At 31.3% G+C, this 27110-nt stretch overlaps 1 protein-coding gene and 1 pseudogene across 11 annotated transcripts in view; one reads left to right on the top strand and one right to left on the bottom strand.

The window, feature by feature from the left end:
• The window catches only part of LOC118184533 (uncharacterized), a 130913-nt gene that overhangs the window by 31915 nt on the left and 71888 nt on the right, over nt 1-27110 (bottom strand). For 10 of the 11 annotated variants that reach the window (XM_085825497.1, XM_085825504.1, XM_085825498.1 and 7 more), the window contains one exon: nt 14673-16000. In XM_085825497.1, coding sequence (XP_085681623.1) covers nt 14673-16000 — 1328 coding nt within the window. The remainder of the gene's footprint in view (nt 1-14672; nt 16001-27110) is intronic. The other variant, XR_015043535.1, reaches the window with a different exon arrangement.
• LOC118184534 (U6 spliceosomal RNA) lies at nt 1790-1859 on the top strand (annotated as a pseudogene).

The raw sequence follows: 27110 nt of genomic DNA, 5'->3' as shown, positions 1-27110 counted from the left end.
AGACATAAAGCAAATTATTGCTATGTCTAAAGGTAACTACAAAGTCAGATAAAGGTTTAAAAAAAGCTTCGAACATAAAGGCATGTTCTTATGCTAGCAAAATCAACTACAGCTTATGGTGATCCAATTAAACAGTAACAGTCAAATTCAAACTAAAAATGTGGACTAACGGTCAAAGATCAGACAATTTAATTTTAATCTAAGCTGGCTTAGTAGTAACACGCCTTAACAAACTCGTTACTCGTCGTAACCTAGTTATCGCATAACAAATTCAAGTATCGGCAACGATAACGCAAAAACGAATAATTACAAATTATCAGAGCTGGTAAGGAATTAATTCAGGGTGTAAGCGGAGGAAAGAAACAAATTCTGTCTTACAACTCCAAAACCTTAGTTTAAAAATTATCTAGGTGATTTTCATTTTGGTGAGAAAACGGAAAGGAAAAATTACAGCAAAGGCTGAAATTATACACAAATGCATAATTTACATAATAACAACTGTACATATCTTTGAAGAATAATTTTCTTTCTTTTTGTGTATTCCATTTCTTTTCTCAATAAGTTTCCTCTTCATTTTAGAATTTTTGGATTTAATTAAAGATTTCTGTTATTCTAAAAAAATAAATGCACATAGATTTAGGTGCTAATTTTATTTCTTTAGTGATGTGAACATTCAGAATAAATATAAAATGATAAACAGTATGAGCCGGTTGCAGAGCCGATGTAGCAGAATTTTTAAAATTTAGTGACACACCGAGCAATAAAATCAAGAAATGGCAAAATTTTAGAATTTAAGATCCAGAGAGATTGCATCAGGTAGGAAAATGTGTAGTGCCAGCCCTGTGTATGATACACAAAGCTGTAACTAAGGTTTTCAGCGTCCAGGGACAATTGAAGATTTTGCGCCCCACTCCTATATAACAAGAATGAAAAACATTTCATTCTAAAATTTTGTAACATCAATTTGGCATCCATGGATGCTGCACCCGGGGACAGATGTTCCCCCTTGCCCCACCCTAGCTACGCTACTGACGACTGTGATAAGATTAGAAACATTTTTTATATTTTCCATGAGTGCATCTAGTAAAAAGTAGAGAAAACAATGGAAAGATAAACATATTAAGAAAAAAAATCTAGTATCAGAAATAAAACATTTAAAAATTAGGTTTTCCTTGTTTTTCAGAACATTCTCCCAAAAGTAAAAGTTTATCACAAACTTTCTGTAAAATACATCCATTACGTGTTAATACCATGAAGACATTTGTCTGGAATCTTCTAGATTCGTGGGACCGTAAATGTTGCCTTCAAATTCTTCTAAACTTTGCAAGTTGCAGAGTCAAAAATCCTGAAGAAAAATTACCCCAACCAATTCTGTAACAGCAAAAAGGCTGAAATATTTTTTTAAAAAATCAGAGGGAAAAGTATAAAATTAATTTCATAGAGAAAACTGACGCATATTGAGACAACTACATGGGAAAAACTCTGACCATGAAAAAATTACAATGAAGGCAGTTTTAATTAATTACATAGCTATTTTTCTTTTGCTAAGAATTGTTTCATAAATTGTGCTAAAGCGTTTATTACCTTGTTTATTTTTCAGATTCAAAATATTATATAATAAGTCACCAAAATCGAAAGCAGTCACTGTATATGAAATAAAAATGTTTAATTTTAATGTTATTTCTTGAATAAAATTTCAATGTATTAGCATTATTTTTAATGAAATTGATCAAAGTTATAACATTTAAAAAAAATATCGTCGAAAAATTCCCAGATTTCCGAATTAAAAGTACTCGCTTCTGCAGCATATATACTAAAATTGGAACGATACAGAGAAGATTAGCATGTTCTCTGCGCAATTTTTTTTTTAGGCCCACCAGCGGCCGAGTGGTAACGTCGCTGAACACTGGTAGTTCGGTCCGAGGTTCGAATTCCGCGAACGGGCTGGCTACATAGGCGTTTTCGTGGTTTTCCCCATGTGTAACGTGTATACGAGCCAGTTTCCCTTAGAAAGTCCTCCGAAGGCATCCCTCCCTTAAGGCAGAGAGCTCTCGAGTGCTTTGCCGTAATCTAATAAAACCAAACCAAACCGAATTAAAAGTTTTCTATAGAAATTGATCTTAAAATCGCCAAAATATTGATAAGTCGCCAAATTCGGAACCGTCTAATAAAGAATTCACATTCCCAAACGCGAAATGTTGTTTACGAGCTCTTCATTAAAAAAAAAATGAAATAATTTTGAAATGCTTGTGTTTCACTTCTTGCTCAGAAATTTGAGTATCCCACCGTTTATATTAGAAATAGAAACAAATAATAACCCATGAACCTATTCGCCCATTTTGTCAATGAATCGCCAAAAATATTTGTCCAAAATGCTAATTCACATTCAGAATGGCAATCATAAAAACAGACAGAAATTTCAGATGATTAAAATTAAGGACCTCCTGCCGAATTTCGTCGAAATTAAGGACTTTTAAGGACCAAAAATTGATTCCAAAAAACTTAAGGACTTTTAAGGACTCTTAAGGACCGTACGAATCTTGTGGCAACCTGAATATCATACAAAACCATCAACTAAAAATACTAATGAGTTACAGAGTAAAATTTAGACCAGTTAGACACATAAATAAAAATTACTGTAACAAGACTTTCAAAAACAGCATCAATGAATTTAAAGCAAGTTATCAACTGAATTTACCTATAGATACCTTTTTAAAATGGAATTTTAATTTTAAAATGGAAAATACTTAAACGCATATCCATCACACTCAATACCTCAAGTTTAAAAGTACATTAAATTGGTCATAACTTCTGTCTGATATAAAACATTTAAAAAAACTTTTTACTATTACAAAAATAGATAAAGCAAATAATAACTTTAGCATCATTATGAAAACAATTCTATGCAGCAATTATTCAGAAAGAACTTTTCAACGCAACTACTTATCAATTAGCTAACCTTACAGAAACATCTATAATAAACAGAATTAAAACTTTTCATAAAGAAACTAAATATCTCTTTAAATCCAAACTACAACAGATTTACTAATCTCTATGCACTTCCCAAATTCTCAATTTTAATGTTGTTTTATACACCATTAAAATTCAGATTTATAGCAAATGGAACTAATAACTACAAGAAAAATGTAGACTATTATTTGTACATTCATTTTAAAAAAATTTGTAAATTTATTTTCAATGATTGTAGCACCACCATTGCTGGATCATCCATAATAACACTCCTGTCATTAATGCCATTCAAACAATTGACATACAAAACATTAACTGCTATGACTTTGAAAACTTATATACCTCACTTCCTTTAAAAGAAATTTATACTAGTCTACTAGATCTGCTTAAACTCTTCGCTGCTATGCTCACGATTATGAATCTTAGTAAATGGAAAACCTACCTATGCACACTTTTTCATAACTACATTAAATTTCAAAACCAACTTTTTAAACAAGTCAGAGGACTTCCAATGGGCTCCCATTCCAGTACCTCGATCTGTAATCTCTTTTTATTTATCAAAGAATTTAACTTCCAAAAAACTTTACAACAGCAAGAATTAAATTACTACAAGCACACTTACAGATATATAGATGATCTTATTACATTTAATAATTTTAATAAGATTGAACACTCCGAGATTTATCTAGAATGCCTTACACTTAGTAAAACTAATAATTCGCAAAATAACATCGACTATCTCGATCTTCAAATCATTAACTACAAAAAAATTTTACTGTTTGACAAAACAAGAAACTTCAGTTTCAATACTAACAAAGTAATAAATTGGACTCCAACATCTCCAAAAAGGTTTTTAGTAATACAATAATAAATCAGATACAATGTATTAAAAATATTTACACAGATACGATAGATCTACAACACGAAATTTTAATAAATATTATTAAAATTCTCAAAAATAATCTAATACCTAATTGATTTGTTAACCATAGTCTTAAAAGAGCAGGCGTTAAATACAGTCAAAAGTCATTAATCCGGACTCGTCGGGACTTCGGCGATTCCGGATTATAGATCATCAGTTTCAATCTGGTAAGATGGCATGCAGAAATTATACAATTAAAAATATGAAACCGTAATTTATGAAATAAAGAACAATTATGATCTAAAGGGTATCAAAATTTACAAAAAAAAAAAAAAAAAAAAGGCTTAATATTTATTTGTTTATTTTATTAAACATTTCTTTCAATGTAAGTTGCTTCGTTTTTTATGTGATAATACATTCTCTTTAATTCTATAAACAGACATAATTTCTTGTTCAGTTACAAAGTTCCGCTGTTCACGTCCTATAATTGCTGTGTCGAGAATACCGACTAATTTGTCTATCGAAATTTGTTCGTTTTCAATAACCTCTGTATCACTTTCTTCATTATCGGAAGCAAATCATAATGACGAGGAATTTGATTTAAATCATATCAAAGACAGAGTACATCGAGATGAAATACTACATTTAGTACGGAATTATAAGCCAAATAAAATAAAAGCATCTGCCCTGAAGATAAGGATAGTGCTGACAGATCAACTTCCAATTTATTGCGTGCCGCGGCATTCCCCCCCCCCCCACCGGCCGCAGAGCAGCATGAAAATGATAAACAGATTTCGGAATGCCTTTATCCATTTTTTAGCAATTCCACTTTTTGTTTAATGGACTTTGAAATATATTTTTGCTTTGTAGATCCTTTACATATTAGTAAATATATATCGGAAATTCTATTTGACATAATCGAAAGTTCAAGCTTACTTTTATAAAATTGCTCTAACAGTCTGCAAAAAATAATAAGCCGAATCCAATTTGAAGATTAAGGAACAACGCAATCTGCAACATTAACTGAATTAGATAATTTTAGCTTAGCTTATACCATCCGTTATACATTAAACGCGCATTCGTAAACGTATTTTGCGCACGTGCACACGTGTATTCGCAGCCGTAAAGGTCTTACGCGCATGCGTCAATGCGATGCATGCGCAGAAAGTTTGTAGCTTTGAGGTCCGGATTATGGGGGTCCGAATTAACAACTTTTGACTGTACTCCCTCTTAATCATTTATCTGATAGGGATATGATAATTTGTTCCTAAACCTGAGAAGGCGGTATATAAGTTGGATGACTATCAATTGGAGGATTTGTACATTGTGTAATTACAAAATTTTATATAATGTAAAAAGCTAATTGTTTTCAGACTTTTCTTATGCTGTTTTAAAAAAAATGAGCCTATTTCATAATCTTCAGTCTGTCAAGTAGCTCGTTGACAGTGAAAATTACTTTCTTCTTTTTCTAATTTCTTCCTCATTCCCACACGATAATAAGCCAGAAATTAATTAATTTCCATTCACTAGTTAGTATATTCAAAATTTTAACAGACGTTTTCACTCACATAAGAACTCCGCAACAAACGTCCCTCAGCATTCCTAGTCCCTCACATGTCCCATAAATTACTTTTCACAAGTTTCGCTGCATGAAATAATTCTAAGTATCCCCGCTGCCGATAACGGAATTTCGGACACACACCCCTTCTGAGTAAGACACAGAAGAACACACTTTACCGACATCCCACTAGAAAGAACGCAAGTTAATTAATGCATTTTCTGGCCTTTTATATCTTCATGTACATTTTACATTTTACTTTCTTATAATATATATATACAGGGTGATTATAATTAAAGTTTAAGTTTCAAACCGCTATAAAAAAAGAACCACTCATGAAAATGACGTCAAATTTGAAAGGAATGTTATTGAAGAAGGCGGAAAGCGTATGGCAGAAGAAAAAATTTAGTTTCAAAAGTTAGCAACAGATGGCGCTGCAAGCGAAAGAAGACTTAAATTAAAATGTTAGTTAAATTTCAGTGTTATAAAGCCACCAGGTACCAGGCTGTTCCTCATTTCGCGTCTCAGACGTTCGCCATGGGTGTTTCACTGCAGGATCGCGCTCTGCTGGTAAAGCTGTATTACAAGAATGATGATTGTCAAGAGTAGCTCTGCAAAAATTCAGGACACTGAAGGGTATAAAAGAAGGCGTTGGTCCAATGAGTGTCGTAGGTCTAAAGAAAATGATGCAAAAATTCGAAACGACAAGTTCGTTTGATGTGCAATCTGGTAGAGGGAGAAAACGAGTGCATTCGATGGTAGTTGAAGAAGTGGCCACAGCATTACAGGAGGGGTCGGCCGGTGGTGTGCAACCGTGCAGTGCACGAGGAATTGTCCGAACATTGGACAGGCCTATGAGCACAGTGCTGAAAATTGTGCGAAACATTCTGCAATGCTATCCGTACAAAATTGGCCATGTGCAGGAGTTGCTTCCGTCTGACCTGACAGCTAGGGAGACGTTTGCGTTAGAATTCCTGGCTCGCATGGAAGTGGATAATGAATGGCCGTGGAAAATTTTGTGGACAGATGAAGCCCATTTCCATCTGACAGGATACGTGAATACCCAGAATTGTCGAATATGGGCAACAGAAAATCCACTGGCAACGCACCCCGTACCACTTCATCCTGAAAGGGTCACGGTATGGTGTGGCTTTACGGCATCATTCATCCTACAACCATATTTTTTCGAGCAAACGGGTGCTTCCGGTCCTGTTCCCGCAACCGTCACTGGTCAGAGGTATGCGTCTCTTTTGTGCAACCACGTGATTCCAGGTCTGCAACAGCATGGATGTGTGGATGAAATCATTTTTATGCAAGATGGCGCTCCTCCGCACATTGCACATCCCGTGAAACAGCTGCTGAGGTGCCATTTCGGAAATGCTCGAATTATCAGCCGTCATTTCCCTACATCCTGGCCATCCCGATCGCCTGATCTTACTCCGTGTGATTTCTGGCTGTGGGAGTATCTGAAGGATGTTGTGTTCCGTGCTCCAATTGCAAATTTAGCGGAATTAAAGGCACGCATTTCGCAACACATTCTGAACATCACCCCGGAGACACTGCGATCCGTTGTGGAACATGCTGTTTGTCACTTTCAACTTGTTGCACACAACGGTGGACACCATATTGAACATGTTTTGCGCCAGTCTCGCGACAGTTCCGAACTTCTTTGATGAATGGTTCTTATGCGGTATGTCGCCGCAAAACTCTTGAAACCGATTTGTCCCTTTCGATGTGATATGTACAGTCATGCAAATAAAATTATTCAACAATTCTAATTTTTCAATGCGTTTTAATGTGCAACTTCCACCTTAGCCATTGTTTTACGAATCATTTCTCGTTTCTCGTCGTGATTCTGCCGCTTACAGCGCCATCTGTTGCTAACTTTTGAAACTAAAATTTTTCTTCTGCCATATGCTTTCCGCCTTTTTCAATAACATTCCTTTCAAATTTCACATCATTTTCATCAGTGGTTCTTTTTTTATAGCGTTTTGAAACTTAAACTTTAATTATAATCACCCTGTAGACTAATTTTTCAATTTTTTATTATTTCATTTGTTTTTGCAAAGATAGCATTATGTTTATTAATTTTGTAATGTTTATTTCAATCACTTTGAGTTTTATTTCATGATTCCAATTAAGATTACCACTGTTTAATTTTTATACAAATAATTTTGAATTAACATGATAAACGCGAAGGTGTCGGGGAACATTTACTCACGTATTTTATAAATTTTACTACATAAATTGCTTTTCACTCAAAATTTGTATTAGCGAAAATACTTAATTCAGAATGAGTGTTTTGGTACTCTACTTTGGTTCTAAATCCCATCACATCACAGATCTATTTGGCCTAACTTAATTTGCAAATTTGGCATAACCATTCTTACTTGAGTAAAAGACAGAACACCTTCGTATTTATTAATTATTGTTCATTAAACGGGAGTTGGTTTGTTCCCCTTGAAAAGTCAACAAATTTCCGATCAATAGCGATAATTATTTGCTTTTAATTTAATTTATTTTTCAAAGTTTGAAATTTTTTTATTCATGATTTAATTCAAGTCCCCTTAAAATATTTTTATTAATTTACATTGAAGTTACTTTAAAACACAATTTTCGGAATTAAACTTCCTACATATGGGTTCACTCTTTTTTTATACTTCTACTAAATTTATATTAGGAGATAATATAATCAATATTACTTTAGTAAATAAATTATTATTATCTTACTTTGCAGCTATTGCACAAGTACTAGAAAAACTTGTTTTCGAACTACGTGAATTTAAGATCATACAACATTTAATATATATATATAATTTATTTACTAAATAATATTGATTATACTATCTCCTAAATTTAATTACAGTAGAATTATCTTAAAAGAGTGAATCCATACTTAGTAAGTTCTATTTTGAAAGATGTTTTGAAGTAACTTGAATGTAAATTGTTTCGACTTGTTTTCACACTAAATGAATTTAAAATCACACAACATTATATATATATATATATATATTTGTTGTAGCAATGCAAATAAATATGTGAATTATAAATGTGAAATTTTATATTTTTAGTAAATGTTAGATAGTTTGAATTGATATTAAAGTTAACCATTTACACTCATAACTGTCCAGGAGTACAGGTTTACAGTTAAGAATGCTTTAAATGTATAGTTGAAATACTGCTGAGGGAAAATAAATGTTAAGGTAATATATTGTTACGGTGAAACTGAAATATTATTAATATAAAGCTATCATAAAAGATGGCCAATATTGCAATGGATGCCATTTTTTTAAAGGCAGTTAATAAGAAAAAGATATAACTTTGTATAAGATTTTATATCTGGTTGTTTTCCATTATATGTGCGTAGGAAGTTGTGCACATGTTGCACTGACTGAGCGATTATAACTGTAGTTGTGGTTATTGTTAAGAAGCCAGATTATAAATTCTTAAGAATAGCTTTTCTTGGAAAATCTAAAAGGAAGATTTAAAATTGTTAGCTGAGGAACTCAGGGTGAAAGTACTATCATAATGAAAAGCAGTAGATTTAAAGAAGATAAGAACAGTAGAAATAATGCCAAACATAACATTAACAAAGCAACACTCGCGTGTTTTGGCATAAATTTTATTCAAGCCTCTATCAATTAAGACACACCAATACAGTTCCCTCTTCTTCAGGAGCAAATAAAGTTGCTAAAACGCAATGCCCAGAAGTTCGACCAGACGTTGGGGGAAAAAAATTAATATGATAATATTTTACATTTTAACTCTACCATCTACAAAAAAATGCTTTTGTGTAAAATTATTTTTAAAGAAGTTATAAGCATTTGAATATGCTTGCTTACCTTTTTAGTGATATTTAAATGCCTATAAAAAAAAGGTAAACAAACATTAGAGAAACTATTTTAATTTCCACATTTAATATTTTTTACTATTAGTAAGATATGAATGTGCAAGATACAAAGACTGCTAATTATGCAACAATGTGTCTCTGTTCTTCCATGGATGATGTTAAATCCCTTTGAAGACAGATGACGCTGCCATCATTATTGTTTACAAAAGAAAGTTATTACCTCTTTTTATTGCTTTAAGGGCAAAGCAGAGTGAGTGTGGTTGCCCGAGTGTCTTCCACAAATGAGTAAATAAAGATAATGAGATATCATAGTTTTGTTTGCAAATTAGTTTAATTAAGAGTTACAGTCCACACTGAACTTGACGAACCAGATGAGTCACCCAGGCATAAAAAAATGCCCAATAGGCATTACATCATCGTGTTTCTTTTTTTCTTTTTTTTAATATAGCATTGACAAAAATAAGAAACCTAAATCTCGTTCAATGATGAAAAACAAATTAACAGTAGATAATTTATCCAAAATACTGCCAGTGGATGAAAAATTAGCCAGTACTGAACTTTTAACAAAATGCATATCTGGAAAAATGTAGAACACTAGTGAGAGGCTACATATGTCATTTGGAAGAATTCCCCCCCCCCCAAAAAAAAACATCTGTATAGAAAAAGAGACTCAAAATGGCTTTCATTACAACAATTAGTGACTTAATTCTTTAATTTTGGATGTTTAAATACTTTACGTAAGGAACAGAAAGATATAAATTCATGTTCAATATATATTACAGAAGAGAGATTAAAGTCGCATAGACAGACCAAAGGGAAAAAAGGTGTTCGACTGGATAAAAGAATTACCCCCAAAAAAATGTGTAAAGTAGCTAAACATAAGGAAAATGTAAGGATGGGGATGGGGAACATAAGGATGGGGAAGTGTACAGGAAGTTTTTAAAGTGATTCATAGTTTTAAAAAAAAATATTTAGTTGAATTTACTGAAGTGTTTGAGAAAATTTGTAAAAAATTATGAATTCTTACCACTGTACAATTTTATTAGTAGAAAAAAATATTAAATACTAGCAGCTTCACTGCCAGCCTTCATCTGGCTTTTAAATGTACCGGAAAAATGGCTCAAGGGAACACCAAACGTTAAAATTTAAAAACTGTGTAGAATTTTACTCTGCAGAACAACTTCATAAAAAAAGTTATTACATATAACAAAATTACAATGAAATAAGTAATATCCCTTAATACAAATATTAATTACCCTAATAAATAAATTAACCAACTTCCCTTTGCAAAATCTTACGAACTCAAATGGTATAAAAGAGGTTAAAAACTTTGTTTCCTGGAAAAATCACTCAAAACTTTTTAATATCTTAAAAACAGTGAAATAAGCAATAAATAACATAAACTAATACAAAAAACAAAAAATTCTGAAAAGCAAAGTATAATTAATGATATTTTATCTTATATTTTCAAGAGAAAAAAATTACAATGAAATAAGCTATATCCCTTAATACAAATATTAATTATCCTAATAAAAAATCAACTAACTTTCTGTTGAAGAAAAAAAAATCATGCAAAACCTTTCAATATCTTACAAACAACGAAATAAGCAAAAAATAACATGAAAGCAACTCAAAAAACATAAAATCCCGTGCAGAATTTTACTCTGCAGCACAATTTTATCACAAAAGATCAATAAAAATGTATTATATATATAAATGACAATGAAATATGCCAATCTCTTAAAAACAGTGACATAAGAAATATGATGAAAAATTGTTGCCAAACCCATATTTCTAAAAGAATGAAACTATTCAAAATGATGCGATTTCATCAAAAATCTATCAACAACAATAAGAAAAGAAAATTGTTGCCAACATCACATTTTTAAAGATGTGCGATGTGAGAAGTGTACCCAGAAGGTTCATTTAAAAAAAATTTTTAAAAATACAAAACATTATCATTTTTCCAAAATTCATTTTGTAAAAGCAGTCGCAAGGATGAAAGTTTAACATGTCCAAAAAGCAAAGAAAAATAAACTGTACATTTTTAAAAATAAACTTTTTTAGAAAAATTCCTGTTGAAAAGGTGTTAAGCTCCCTTTGTTAAATAAATTTGTATTTAATCGATTTATTGAAACACGAAATTTATTTTAAGTTCGTAAAATAGCTAAGTACCTACGCTTCATGACGATGTGAAAATGGAGTGTGTAGAGTAAAATCTCGCTTTCCTGTAGCCCATTATGTCTCGAAATGACGTGATTTCGTCAGAAAACATAAAATTAAAAAAATTCGAATTTCGAAAAAATCGCTTCAAGGTGCACTGGCTCTTGTCTAGATGCACCTATGTTCCAAATTTCATAGCCGTGGGTCTATTAGCTTACACGCAGCACAAACGAAAGACACAAAAATACTCTTTCTTTTATTATATGTAGAGATTTTGCATTAAATCAAATCGTGCATTAGAACATACTGAGAAGTAAGTACTAAAGGAAACAGTAAAAATATTTTTTTAATATATTTTTCTCATTATGAAATTTTCATACTATTACGTCCTCAAAATGCTCTGTGCACTTTAGTTTATGTTCAAAATGACTATAATTTGTAATTTTAGATTCAATAAGACTGTTACTGTATTTAGAAAAGCTAAAATACTCTTTCAAAAAGTATAGCACTGTATTTATCAAATGACATTATACAACCATATTTTTAATTAAAAACTGCCACCGAAGTTTGCTAATTTACAAGCTATGTGTTAATTTATTTCACAGTTTTGAGCTTTATGCATCATGTACATGAACAGAAATTCTCTCCATACCTGACAAGAGGAAATTAAACTGAATTATAGTAGTGCAACTGAGTCATGTTAAAGTTGACATTTATTGTGCTACAGATAAAGATTGTTTCAGATTTATCTAAAATATATATTTTTACTGCATGTAACAGTAAGTAAACTAAAGAGTTATCATGAGAACAATTTCAATTCCAATATTCATTTTTATCTATATTGTAAAATATATTTTACAATCAATTATATTATTCATATACCTGGTGCAATGACGGGAAGTGTCTCAACTATCCATCTTTTTTCTTATCTGTTACTATGATGATGCTAAAACTGTAGATAGTTGAAATTTCACTATAGTGGGATGTGACGATACAAGAATACTATAAATTATAATGCTTTTTAAACCATTTGTATATCTCTAGTTATCTCACTGCTCATGTATATGTAGTGTTTTGTTAATCTATTTTTTATTACTAAGCGGCATTATGACTGTTAACAGTTCTTGGATACTTAGCATGCACATATAACTGGCACTCAGAAATTTAGGCATTCTGCTTGCAAGGATTATGTTAATTTTATTAACAGTTAAATTTTAAGTTAAAGTTCCTTTCCTGTCAAATTCTTAACTTCAACTTACTACTTCCGGCCAGAACATAGTTTTAGAATCACGTCTGAATACATAATAAGGAAGAGCGGTATTTAACCGTGAAGTCCTTTGGTCTTGGTGAGAGAGAACCAGAGTTTCTGATTTACGCGCGTCTCCCTTTTAGCCATTCTGTCTCTCAAAGCTGTTATTATGCTCGGCCGTACTCAGGCTCTTGATAGCTTCGCAGTCATCTGGTATTTAAGGGGCCAACTGCACTAGAAACTTGATAGCTTCGGCTATATTTCTTTAGTTAATGTTAGTTTTAGTTTAATTCTTAGGCTCTTAAGTTCAAGCCCAAGTGTCGGCTTTTATTGTACACTCAAAGACGGAGTTTTGTTAAATCTTATTGGAATAATAAAGGGTTACTTACCCTTCCATCTTGTTGTTTCTTGTCACACGAACTTAAGCGATTATTCGCTAACTAGTTCTTAAGATTCGTCACTTTCTACAGTAACTGAGAAGTACACTAGTGAAAATCTGACATGCTTTTTAAATGCCATTAGACAAAGAAAAGCAGCTTTATAATTTGTATCTCTAGAGTAACATCCAGCTTGTAGAAGCAGTTTAGTACCCAAAATTTTTATTATCTGTTGTAGAACAACAGCCAACTAGCAGAAGCAGTAGTACCTCACAAAGGTACTATATGATATTTATTCTTGATACAATCTGCAGATTTGATTAAATGGTTATGGAAAAACACTCATATGCTATCTCCCTTATAAAAGATGCCTTCTTGAACAACTTTCTAAGGAAACCTGACTTGTATTCATATTATGTATAGAAAAAACCAAAAACTCTACAAGCTGTTAGCATGCTTTCTCATTGGCCAATGAAGAATCTACTTCCATATTCTGCATTCTTCGACTGAATTCCTGTATAAATTCTATAGTTAGCTAAACATAAAAGGCATTACACTAGTCATTACATCATAAAAAGCTAGGACATTCAAATATGATCTGGGCCTCTTGGATTTTACCGACAGCACTTCATAATATCACCTTGGGTATTCAGACAATCACATGGTATCTAAATTGAAAAGAAAGCTTGATCTTCTCAGTCACTGCAGAATCTGCGAGAACAATGAGCATGCAGAAAATACCTCAGTCCATGGAAGAAAGGTAGTATTCAAACTAGCAAAACATGCTTTCGTCTTGAAAAGATTTACACCATTCAAACACTTACATTCATAGCAGATATTATTCAAAATTAGTCACATTTTTTCAGCTTGTGACTCCTCCTCTTCCTAAAAGCTTATAAATACTAGTTTGGTTGCCATGTTCAGTGTTCTCACAGGTGCTAACATGACTAAGAAGATCAAACTACCAATGCAATGTAAGTAACATGCAGTGGTCAAAAGATCCAAGGTCCCTTACTCTGCCATGATGTACTTACTGCATTAAAAACAAAACTGTATAAGACACATTTAAATATTCTGATACTTAAAGAAGTACACTTTCCATAATAATGAAACTGCATGGTTTGCTAAAACAAGTTAAAGCTAGTGAAGAAAACTAATTCAATTTGTCTTCAAAATAACACTTTAAAGTAGAGTATCATATGATACATTTCTTCAAAGGGAACAGCTCTACAAATTTATTCACTATTTTATCAAAAAGTGTAGCAATTATGAACAACAAAACAACATTAGACAACAAATAACAAGCAGTAGACAAATATCAAAATCATTCATTTCATTAAACTAAATAGAGCATATGTTTCTTACAAACAGCAGTAAATATATATATATATATATAATTCATAATTATATTCACACAATTAAAAAAAATAGTTTTTACATTAAAGAATTACAATGAATTTCAATTAAATAAAGTAAAAGCAAAAACCCCAAATATCTTAAATTAAGGGAAATAATTTCTAGAGCAATTTTGATAGCTCACATAATTTTCCTAGCCCCACATTCCTATTAGCATTTGTATCTGCGCTTGAAAACCCCATACATATAATCATACTACTGAAATCATAAAAATATTATAAAATTACCATTTTTTCAGCTTTGACATTTATCCTTAAATCCGGCAAAATATCAGCAGCAGGTTTCTGCAAAGACAATTCTGATGAAGACTCTTGAACTACAATTTTAATACTGCTATCAACTATTAGATCTTTACCTGATTTACGAATGAATTTAGATTTATCAGCAAGAAAATCTTCAGAAGTAATGAAAGCTATTGCTTGGGCCAACTCACTCTCCTTATTTGAACACCTAATGCTTTCTTCATCTATTTGTGCATTTTTACTATCACAGTTATCAGAAAAAATACCAGTTATTTTCAGGTTCAATTCTCCAGTTTCAGTACCATGATTTTTATTATCCTGCTCTGGGCAAAAGCTGTTCACAGCTGAAATATATTCTTTTGAACTATGTGATTCATTTTCATATTTTCGCTTGCTAGACTTGATGTTATAACTCTCAGAAAAATCAGGTAAATCAGAAGAATTGGAGCCATCATTTAAAATGTCACTCTGAATTTCAGTACTTATAACTGCTTTAGATGCATCTGGTAAAATCTTATCTACACAGTTTGATAATTTAAGCTGCATTACTTTGTTCATAGCCGTAAGTACCTCATTACCTACCTCAGAAATAACAGCCTTATTTGCACAAGCATCTTTCATAGTTTTGCTGACCATCACATTAGTCATATGCTGATCTGTGTCTGAATTATTATCATTACAGTTAATATTTTCTGTAGTTTTCTCTTTTTGAGGAACATCTTTCATAAAGGTTGTGTCATTGTCTAAATTCTGAGATTCTGCAGATATATTCCGCAGCTTTTTTATACGAAGAGAGGTTCTTCTGTTTGGAAAATCTTTACCAAAACTGTCTTGGCTTTGCAATTTTATTTGACTATCTCTTTTATCTTTACTTGTTTTAGGACTGATATTTATAGTTTGGGCCTGAGTAGCACTTAAACATCCCTGTTCACTTGATAAAAGTTTAGAAGATGAAATCGAACTTTCCAAAGCAGGACTTTGTATTTTAATATCTTCAGATAAAATTTCACAACCGAATTTTATGTCCCTTTTATTTCTTGAAAGCTTTTTATTGAAAAAAGATGTACTTTTCTTTTTCTGACTTGCATTTGTTCTCTCAGACATTTTGGTTTTATTTTCATTTTTATATTTCTTTTTAGGAGAGGCACAGGAACCAGAAGAAAGTACTGAACTTAATTTCTGTACCTTACTATATGTTTTAAGCTGTTTTATTGATGATGGAGATTTACTGTCAACAGAAGTTCTTTTTGGGGGGCACTGAGACTCTTCTTTAACCTCTTTTTTACGCTTATTGTTTTCTGGAGTTTTAGTTGCTGAAACATACAGATTAAGGTTAAAAAAATGTACATGAAATAAAAATATTTGTTTCCAAACATTCCAAAAATTAAATTAATTTCATACACAACTTATTTACATTTTCACATCTTCTGATAATTAGAACAAATTATATAAAGAAAAGTGATGAGTTATATATATAACTTAAGAAAGGATAACAAACTAAAAAAGACCTGTGTGGTCAAGAATTTTGTGCATTCAGCTGCAAAATTAGAAAACAAGGTAAAAAAGAAAATTCTTCATGCTATTGCTTTAAAGCAAAGGTGATACTGTGGTTCCCATGAAAAATTTTTAACACTAAGTGAAAATAAATTGCAATTAAAAGTTAAAATACAAGAAAAATTAAATTATAACAAAAACTGACAAATAAAAAGTGAATGTAAAACTCAAATCAAATTTAAATGTTAAAAAAAAATGTTGATTAAAGTTTAAACAATCTTAAAACAATTAAACATAATAAACACAAAATTGTTTCATAAGAATAAATTGAATTTAATTAAAAAATTTAATTTAAATACATATTTAATTAAATATTCTTTGCGCCATTGCTGCAAGGAATGAAATTTAAATTTAAACAAATTTAAATTCTTAACAAATACGTATAAAAGTAAAAAAATTTAAATTCTAAAAAAGGAAAAAAATGTTTCCTTTTTTTTCCTTTTTTAGAATTTAAATTTTTTTACTTTTATACGCGCGTTTACGCTGATGCGGCGTTTCTGTGTAATTTTAATTTTTTTCCCGCCATTTTTCTCGAGTGCGGCGTTTACGCTGATGCGGCCTTTCTTCCGGAAATTACGGTAGTTCGAGAATTAAATCTTTTACATGTTTGCACATTTTTTAAAATTATTTTTTCCTTTTTTTAGAATTTAAATTTTTTTACTTTTATATTAAGAATTTATATTAAGAATTTAAATTTGTTTAAATATAAACACAAAAGTTATTTAAGACACAAGGAAAAATACAAAGAAGCGGTAAATGGTAAATTAGCCTAATTCGAATCTCATTACGGACTCTTCAGGGAAAATGCACAATGATCTTCAAATCCAACTAATTCCATTTCACGTTTCATCAAAACAGAAGAACTGAGACTGAACACGAAATAACTTTTGACCATTAAACCGCCAAATTAATATATTAAAACTTAAGTCTCAATTCCTCTGCTTCATTTCCAATGTTATTTCGTATTCAGTCTAAATTCTTCTATTTTGACGAAACGCGATATGGAATTGGCTGGATTCGAAGATCATTACGCATTTTCTCTAAAGAGTCTGTAATGAGATTCGAATTAGACTAATTTAGCATTTACCATTTCTTTGTATTTTTGCTTGTGTCTTAAATAACTTTTGTGTTTATGTTTAAATGTTTTAGGATTGTTTAAACTTTAATCAACATTTTTTAACATTTAAATTTGATTTGAGTTTTACATTCACTTTTTATTTGTCAGTTTTCTTGTTATAATTTCATTTTTCTTGTATTTGAACTTTTAATTGCAATTTACTTTCACTTAGAGTTAAAAATTTTTCACGGGAACCACATTATCACATTTGCTTTAAAGCAATAGCGCGAAGAATATTCTTTTTTACCTGATATATATATATATGTCAGTCTAAAGGAAGAAAATGTGAATAATCTAAAATGCATTTTATAACTTTAGTACAAGTTCACTTTAAATATTTTTTTTTTCCAAAATAGTATGGGATTGTCTTAACTTTTGCTTTTTGTTTAATTAAAATTTAATAGGTTTATTTTAATACAATTTTATAATTTTCCTTGCATGCTTTAATCTACTTCTAATAAATTATCAATCAAGTTTTTGATATATACAGTCAAAAGTCTTTAATCCGGACCTCAAAGCTACAAACTTTCTGCGCATGCGTCAAAGCATAATACGTTAATGCATGCGCATAATACATTTACACATGTGCATAATACGTTTATGCATGCGCGTTTAATGTATAACGGACGGTATAAGCTACGCTAAAATTATCTAATTATCTATTTCAGTTAATGTTACAGATTGTGTTGTTCCTTAACCTTCTAATTGAATCCGGCTTATTATTTTTTGCAGACTGTTAGAGCAATTTAATAAAAGTAAGCTTGAACTTTCGATTATGTCAAAAAAGAATTTCCGATTCTGGAGCTACCAAAGGATCTACAAAGCGAAAGCATGTTTCGATGTCCATAAAAAAAAAGTGGAATTGCTGCAAAAAATGGATAAAGGTATATCCTTTGAATCTCTAACCATTCCGAAATATGTTTATCAATTTCACGCTGCTCTGTGGGAGGGAGGTGGGGCGACGCGGTGTGCAATGAACTGGAAGTTGATCTGTCAGCACTATCCTTATCTTCAAGGCAGATGTTTTTACTTTATTCGGCTTATAATTCCTTACTAAATGTAGTATTTCATCCCGATGTACTCCATTTTTGATATTATTTAAATCAAATTCCTCGTCATTATAAATATCACGAATACATATCAAATAATTTTCTAGTTGCAATTTTCTAATTTCGACTATGCGTAATGTATGCTTTACGCATGCGCACGTTGAAAGAAATGTTTAATAAAGTAAACAAATAAATATTAAGTTTTTTGGGCGGGGACTAAATTTTGATACCAGATTTAAACTGATGATCTATAATCCAGAAAAACCGATAATAATCGGAATCGCCGATGTCCCGACGAGTCCGGATTAAAGACTTTTGACTGTACTTCAAATATATCAATACAGTCAAAAGTCGTTAATTCGGACCTCAAAGCTACAAACTTTCTGCGCATGCATCACGTTGATGCATGCGCATAAGACCTTCATGGCTGCGAAAAGGCGTGTGCGCATGCGCAAAATACGTTTACGCTTGCGCGTTTAATGTATAACGGACGGTATTGTTGGCAGTGGTGATCAAGGCAAAGCATATTTTGCTTCCCTTAAATAAAGCTAAGACTAATCTAAATTAAATTCATGCTTTATTCCGTAAATTAAAATAAAAGAGCTAACACTGTAGCCTTTACATTTAAAGTCATTTGATTGAAAGCAAACTAGCATTATACTAACTCATAATAACACAAGAGAACAAGAACATTCGCCGATACCGGCGTACATACATATAATACTCGGCCAACCCGCCGATCTTGACGTCATCGGCCAATCAGCGGCAACCACGTTAGCTTACCGCTGATTGACCTCCGATCAAAATCTGCATGTGGAAAACTAAAGCCAACAAACGGCCCTCTTTTCCTCATGCAAAGACAAAAACAAAATTTACACAGAAGTTCATAGTTCATTTCTATGAAAACAGTTGTTGTCTTTAAACACTGAAAACATCTAAACAAAACTTTCTTAAATTAACAGCAGTCACTGCTTTTGTAAATAAGTCGGCAATATTTAATTTACTGGTGATAAATTCAAGGTCAAACACTCCATCATTTACTAGTCTTCTAACAAAGTGATATTTTACGTCTATGTGCTTAGTTCGGCGATTTGCTATTGGCGATCTATAAAAATCAATGGCAGACTTGTTATCGCAAAATAGTTTACACTCTCTTAAATTAAACTTTAAAATTTCATCTTGTAAGACATTTTTCGTCCACATTAATTCCTTTGCTGCTTCAGATAAGGCGATATACTCCGCTTCCATGGTTGATAAACTTACACATTTTTGTTTAACAGTTTTCCAGATTACCGGTACTTCATCTAAATATAATATAAATCCTCCCATGGACACGCGGTCATCTCTTTTACTTGCATAATCAGCATCTGAATAACAATATAAATTTAGATGTTTAATCTCGATAAGTTTAACTTATATAATTTAGTACTATTCAGATAACTAAGCAATTTCAACAATGATTCCCAATGCCTAATTCCAGGATTCTCCTGAAATTGTGATAAGATATTCACTGCATATGTAATATCAGGCCTTGTCCTGTTAGCTACAAAAACTAAACATCCTAACAGATTTCTAAAGGGTAACGTATGCATTTCCGTAATTTCTGCACTTGTAGATGGACAATCTAATTTTGTAAGAATAGTGCCTTTAGCTATGGGAAGTGAAGTTATTGGTATCTGGAAATGTTTAAATTTTTCAAACATTTCTTCGATATATTTTTGCTGATGTATGAAAACCCCATTCTCATTCTCTAAGAATTCAATTCCAAGTAACGTTTTAGTTTTGCCTAATACTTTAAGATAAAAAAACTTACTCGGCTGTGAAATTACTTTATCTACACTACATTGATCTTTACTAAAAATCACAATATCATCTACATATAACAAGAGAATTACATTTGAACTCTTATAAACACAATTACACCATTGTATTTTCTTAAAATGTAGATTTTCTAAAGTACTTTCAAATTCACAAAACCATTCACGGCCGCTTTGATGTAGACCGTTAATGGCCTTGTGTAATAAACACACTTTATTTTCCTCTTCTATAAATCCCTCTGGTTGGGTCATATATATTTTCTCATTTAGGTTTGCATATAAATATGCGTTCTTTACATCTAACTGACAATTAGTCCATCCATATAAATATACCAGGATAGTGAAAAATATTCTTATGACTGAAAAATTTACTACAGGACTATAAACATCATCAAAATCTTCACCTCTTTTCTGCCTAAATCCCTGTGCTAGACGTGCTTTGTATCTAACCACTTGATTCTTTTCATTTCTTTTTAGCGTATAGACCCATTTGTTTCCTATCATAGTTTTATTTTCTGGCTTTTTGACTAATTCCCAAACCTTTCTTTTCTTCATTGTGTCAATTTCTTCTTTCATTGCCTTAACCCATTCTTAAGCATTTACTGATTTTCGAGCTTCTTTAAAATTTTGTGGGATAACAATTTCTACGGAATTTGCCTCTTCAGACATGGAGCTAGTCTCCTGTTCTACAAAATTAACTTTCCCCGAGCATTCGTTTTTTCCACTAAAATTGAACTTATCTTTTTCAAATTTAATATTTCTTGCCTCACAATACTTTTCAATATCATTATAGGATCTAAAACGAGTGTCTGTTCCCTCTACATAATAACATATGTCTGTACGTGTTCCATCTTGCCTTTTAACTGCTTTTCTTTGCCAGTTTAAGTCTGATACTTCTTTCGGAGTAGATTTGTCATCTGACAACTTTATTTCTTCTGTAGAAATTTCCTGTTCTTCATCTGATTCTGCTAATAGCTCAGATTGCTCTAGTCTTTTAAATTTAGGTTTTGATTTCTGTTCCAGGATGCCATTTGCTGCATACAGTTTTTCATCGAACTTCACATTATAGGTTTCTATTAATCTGCGTTCTTCTGGCAGCCATATCCTATAACCCCTAGTTTCCTTCGCATATCCTACCATGATTCCTTCTTTGCACCTCATTTGTAATTTATTTCTAATCTGTTTTGGCACGCCAACATAGGCTTTACAACCAAATATTTTAAAATAAATAACACTGGGTTTTCTATTTAGGAACATTTCATAAGGGGTTCGGTTGCTTTTATGACATACTCTGTTACACGTATGTACGAAACAGCCAAGAGCTTCTGCCCACCATTCTTTTTCCATTTTACCATCATTAAGCATAGCTTTAACTGCGTCTAATGCCGTTCGGTTAAAACGTTCACAAACACCGCTCTCTTCTGGGGTGTACGCGTTCGTGCGTTCAACACTAATTCCATTTTCGCCTAAGTACCCTTCAAATTGGCTGTTGCAGAATTCCCCACCGTTATCAGTACGCATACTTATTAATTTTCTATTCGTCAGTTTTTCCATTTGCCTATGATAATTCTTAAAGTTGTAGAACGATTCATTTTTATTTTTCATACAATACAGTCAAAAGTCGTTAATTCAGACACCCATAATCCGGACCTCAAAGCTAAAAACTTTCTGCACATGCGCCGCGTTGGCACATGCGTACAGGCATTTTACGCGTGCGCGTAAGACCTTGACTACTGCGCATATGCGTGCGCGCAAGTGCAGAATATGTTTTCGCCTGCGCGTTTAATGTATAACGGACGGTGTAAGCTAAAATTATCTAATTATCTATTTCAGTTAATGTTAATGATTGCTTTGTTCCTTAATCTTCGAATTGGATTCCGCTTATTAATTTTTTGCAGACTGTAAGAGCAATTTTATAAAAGTAAACTTGAACTTTCGATTATGTCAAATAGAATTTCTGATGCTGGAACTTCCAAAGGATCTACAAAACGAAAGTATGTTTCGATGTCCAACAAACAAAAAGTGAAATTGCTGCAAAAAATTGATAAAGACATGAAGAATGTGACAGAGAGGTTAGTGAAAACGAAAAAATTTCGATTGACAAGTTAGTCGGTATTCTCGGCACAGCAATTAACGGGCCTTGAACAGTGGAACTTTGTAACTGAACAAGAAATTATGTCTGTTTATAGAATTAAAGAGAAAGTATTATCACATAAAATGAAGCAACTTAAACAACTTACATTGAAAGAAATGTTTAATAAAGTAAACAAATAAATATTAAGCTTTTTTTTTTTTTTTTTTGTAAATTTTGATACCGTTTAGGTCATAATTGTTCTTTATTTCATAAATTACGGTTTCATATTTTTAATTTTAGAATTTCTGCATGCCATCTTACGAGATTTAAACTGATGATCAAAATCGATAATCCGGAATCGCCGAAGTCCCGACGAGTCCGGATTAACGACTTTTGACTGTATATATTATATAATATAAGAAAGAGGAATGTTAAAAAGATAATGCTTAAAAAATACATTTGACATTATAGTTCCTCAGCAAAAATGTAAAATCATGTAACAACTAGAAACAATATTAAAGTAGTAAAAGCCATATCATCAAAACTAAATGTAAAAATTACAAATCAAGATGACTTCAAAATCAAAAAGGGTGAGAAAAAATAAAGAAATTTTAATGCACAAACAATTTTAAAAAGAACTCTTGTAAAAATTAAATACATCTCAAATACACAGTAAATATGTACAAAAAATTGCAATAAATGGTAAATAGCTCAACTCGAGGTTTGAGCCGGATTTATCAAGCAGCTCAAAACTCGAATCTTGAGCACTAAGGTCTCTCTAATTCATGTTGTCTTGCTAATTTTATATATGTATATATGTGTGTGTGTGTGTTATAAATAAAAGCAAAATATTTCTGTTGCTTTTGTATTTTTCTTTAGATTTTTAAATTTATTTTATTTACTCCCCCTCCTAATCCATGCTTCACAAAACTAAATGACCTTTGGCTTTGGCTAAATGGCTTTAATATCTAGAGGCCTAAAATGTAATAAAATAAAACATACAGTATCTGTTTAATATAGTGACCATTCCCTTTCAATAATCAATACAAAAAGCCATTAACAAATGAAAATATATTAATTCCTCCCGTTCCCCATAGAGACTGCTTATTATAATATATTTTCCTTGTAAGGCTTCGGGGGTAGCATAATGAACATGAACTGTATAAAGAACCCTTAAAAGTTTAAATGGAAAATAGAACTATTAAATTTTCTACAGCAAAGCAGACAAAAAATAAAAAAATATGAATTATGATTTCTATCAAGATAATTATCTAATAAATATAAATGTATCCCTTCTGCAGTTTTCAGAAATTTTTCTAAGGATCAACCGGAAACTAGCAGATATTCTAGAGATGGCACTTGTAAAAATTAAAGATACTTTTTAAGAAGACTAAAATTCAAAATGCTGTTTAAGAAGGTTTATAAGAAAAGTGGCTTTAATAGCTGTATTCCTAGAACAACATCTAACTTGTAAAAGTGTTTAATACCTTACCATTTTTATTACCGGTTTTATCCACAGATCAACATCCAACTACCAGAAGCAGTAGTACCTCACAAAGGTATATACAGGGTTCGTACACATTTCTGCACACAAGAAATTAAGTACTTTTAAGGACCATTAATGAAAAAATTAAGGACCTATGAGCAAATAGGAACTGAATAAATTCAATTAAAAATACTATTCTATGCCTGAATTTCACTTTTGTAATACCATCCTAAAAATAAAATAGATCCCTGAGTAGTATGCATTATAACTAAACATGAACTAACATAATGATTAATAAGTTTGAGAATAAATAAACTTTATACAACTTATCAAGTAGGATTAAATATTTTACACTTATAATAGTTGGACATATTTGAAAGAAGATGACATTTACTTACGTTTTACTAATAGTTAGCTTTATGTTGATTTTTTTATGTCTCATTTTGTTACACACTTAGTCAGTCTAGAGGTTTAGTAAATAGCAGGTAGATTTTATGTCAAACGGTATAGGTTAAATAAAATGAGAAGTAAGATCATAATCAGCATGATTCATAACAAAAGACTAAATGTTGTTACCGCTGTTCCTTGTCTAGAGAGAGACCTGCTCATCAGAACAAACCTGAAAGGTCTGATGTAGACACAGTTGGCAAGTGTTGAAACTTAGTCAGGCTCTGTTTGATGCAGTTAGTGTCACAGCATTGTGTAAAGTTCCAAGAGATTGTAGCCCAGTTAATATACTTTAATGTTCCAATAAGTGATTAAAGTACCAGAGATAATAAGTTGTTCTGTATTATTTTTAAGTTTCTCACTAGATGCAAAGAATAAGTTTTACTTGAATTTTTAAATTTTTGTGTTTTATCTTGTGACCAACAGTAAGTGTTAATGAAAGGCAATAACTCGCTTTAATATGTAGAGATAACTTTTAAGGGTAAGCAGTTAGTTATGAATAATTAAATTAGGTAATTAGATAACCTTAGTCATTATGGATTTACATGGCCACTATTAAATTTTATTTTTTAACAATATTTGCACATTAAAAGCTACAAAACATTTATGTTTTGTAACAACACTCAACAAAATATTTATCCTTCATTTTAATTTGAAGCCTTTCCAAACATTTTGGCTAGTTTATATAGATTTCCTTCTCTTTAAGCATCTTTTCTAACAATTAGAGAGTTGTCTCAATATGCAAACCAATGCTCTCGCTAGTTTCTGCGTGCTTATCTCCTAACTTGTCAACATCTCCACAAGGTGCCTATGAGGGTTTACTTGATCTGGTAAAAGTTAAATAGTCCCAAACCCCCGACTGAATCATAAACTGAAAGGCTGAAATTATAAACAATTGGGTAAGTTACATAATAATAATAACTGCATATATCTTTGAGGAGTAATTTCCTTTATGTATTCATATTCAGTTTCTTTCTTGAACATGGTTCCTTTTCATTTTAGAATTTTTGGATCTAATTATTTCTGCTATTCTAAACAACACTAAATGCATTTAGAATGTATAGAAAAAGTGGCTAATTCTATTTCTTTAGTAATATGAACATTCAGAAGAAATATGAAATATATATGGTAAAGCCTGGTTACAAAGCTGGTGTGGCAGAATTTTTAGAATTTAGTGACACACCGAACAATAAAATCAAGAAATAGCAAAACGTTTAGAATTTAGGATCCACAGAGATTGCATCAGGTGGGAAAATGCCTAGTGCCAGCTCTGTGTATGATGCATTAAGGCATATTAGATGAATCTTTTAAATTATAAGTTTTCAATTTCTTTATTAATAAAAAAATCCCTTTCTATAATGCCTGCCCAGTGATAAGATTATAAGCATTTTTGATATTTGTGATGCTTGTGTCTAGTGAAAGGCAGAGAAAATAAAGGGAAGATAAACATGTTAAGAAAAAGATTCTAATAGTATCAGGAGTAAAACATTCAAATATTATGTTTTCAGTGTTCTTCCAGATGTTCTCCAAAAGGTAAGAAATTCATCACAAACTTTCTGTAAAATACATCCATTATGTGTCGATATCATGGAGACATTTTTCATTTCGTCACATATTTCTCGAATCTTCTAGAATCGTGGGTCTATAAATCTTGACTTCAAACCCTTCTAAACTTTCCAAGCCACAATGTCTAAAATACTAAAGAAAAATTATCCCTACCAATTCTGTAACAGCAAAAAGTCAGAAATATTTTGAAAAAAAAAAAAAAAAAAAAGGAGGGAAAAAGTGTAAAATTAATTTTATAGAGAAAACTGATGCATATTCTGAGAATTTTGAATATTCCGAGACAATTGCATGGGAAAAACGCTTACTAAGAAAAAATTAAAAATACAAAGACATTTTTAATTAATTGCATAGCTAATTTTGCTCTTGCTAAGAGCTGTTTCATAAATTATGCTTTATAGCAATATGCCTTATTTATCAGACTCATAATATTGTATAAGTTCCCAAAATGAAACTTTATAATATGACAGCAAAAAATAGAATGTTTTATTTTAATGTTATTTTTTATATATAATTTCAATATATTACCATTATTTTAATGAAATTTATCAATGTTATGATGATTTTAAAAAACTAGTCGAAAAATTGTCAGATCTCGGAATTAAAAATTTTCTATAGAAACTGATCCTAAAATCGCCAAAATGTTGACAAGTCGCCAAATTTAGAGCTGCTTAATAAAAGAATTCACATCCCCAAAAGCGAACAGTTGTTTAAGAGTTCTTTATTAGAAAAAAGGAATTTCGAAATGCTTATGTTTCACTTCTTGCTGAGAAACTCGAGTATCCCATCATTTTTATTAGAAATAGAAACAAATTATAACCCATGAACACATTCAAAAGATAACCATATATGTGAGTGAATCACCAAAAATATTCCTCCAAAATGCTAATTCACACTCAAAATGGCAGTCATAAAAACAGACAGAAATTTCAGATGATTAAAATTAAGTACCTTCTGCTGATTTTGGCCAAAGTTAAGGACTTTTAAAGACCAAAAATCAATTCCAAAAAATTTAAGGACTCTTAAGGATTGCACGAACCCTGTATATAGCAATATGATATTTATTTCTGTTACTATCTGCAGATTTCATAATTTCATTCATTTGTATCATATCATTTATTGCCTGCAAAGTTATTTCCAAATAACTCAGATTTTACACTCATTTTAGTCCTTATTGCACTATTACAAACCATTATCACTTAAATTCTCCACAATATATCAATTAAATTGTTTGCATGCATTAAATAAAAATCATATCATCACTTTTCTAAATTAAAAATAAGTTTCTTATTCTCCATTCAACACTTTTTTCGATG

Source organism: Stegodyphus dumicola, chromosome 10 (assembly GCF_044657685.1).
Source record: "Stegodyphus dumicola isolate Sdum_Otavi_A_Nest chromosome 10, ASM4465768v1".
NCBI lineage: Eukaryota > Metazoa > Arthropoda > Arachnida > Araneae > Eresidae > Stegodyphus > Stegodyphus dumicola.
The sequence above is the reverse complement of the archived record's forward strand: the minus strand, read 5'-3'. Positions and strand labels throughout refer to the sequence as shown.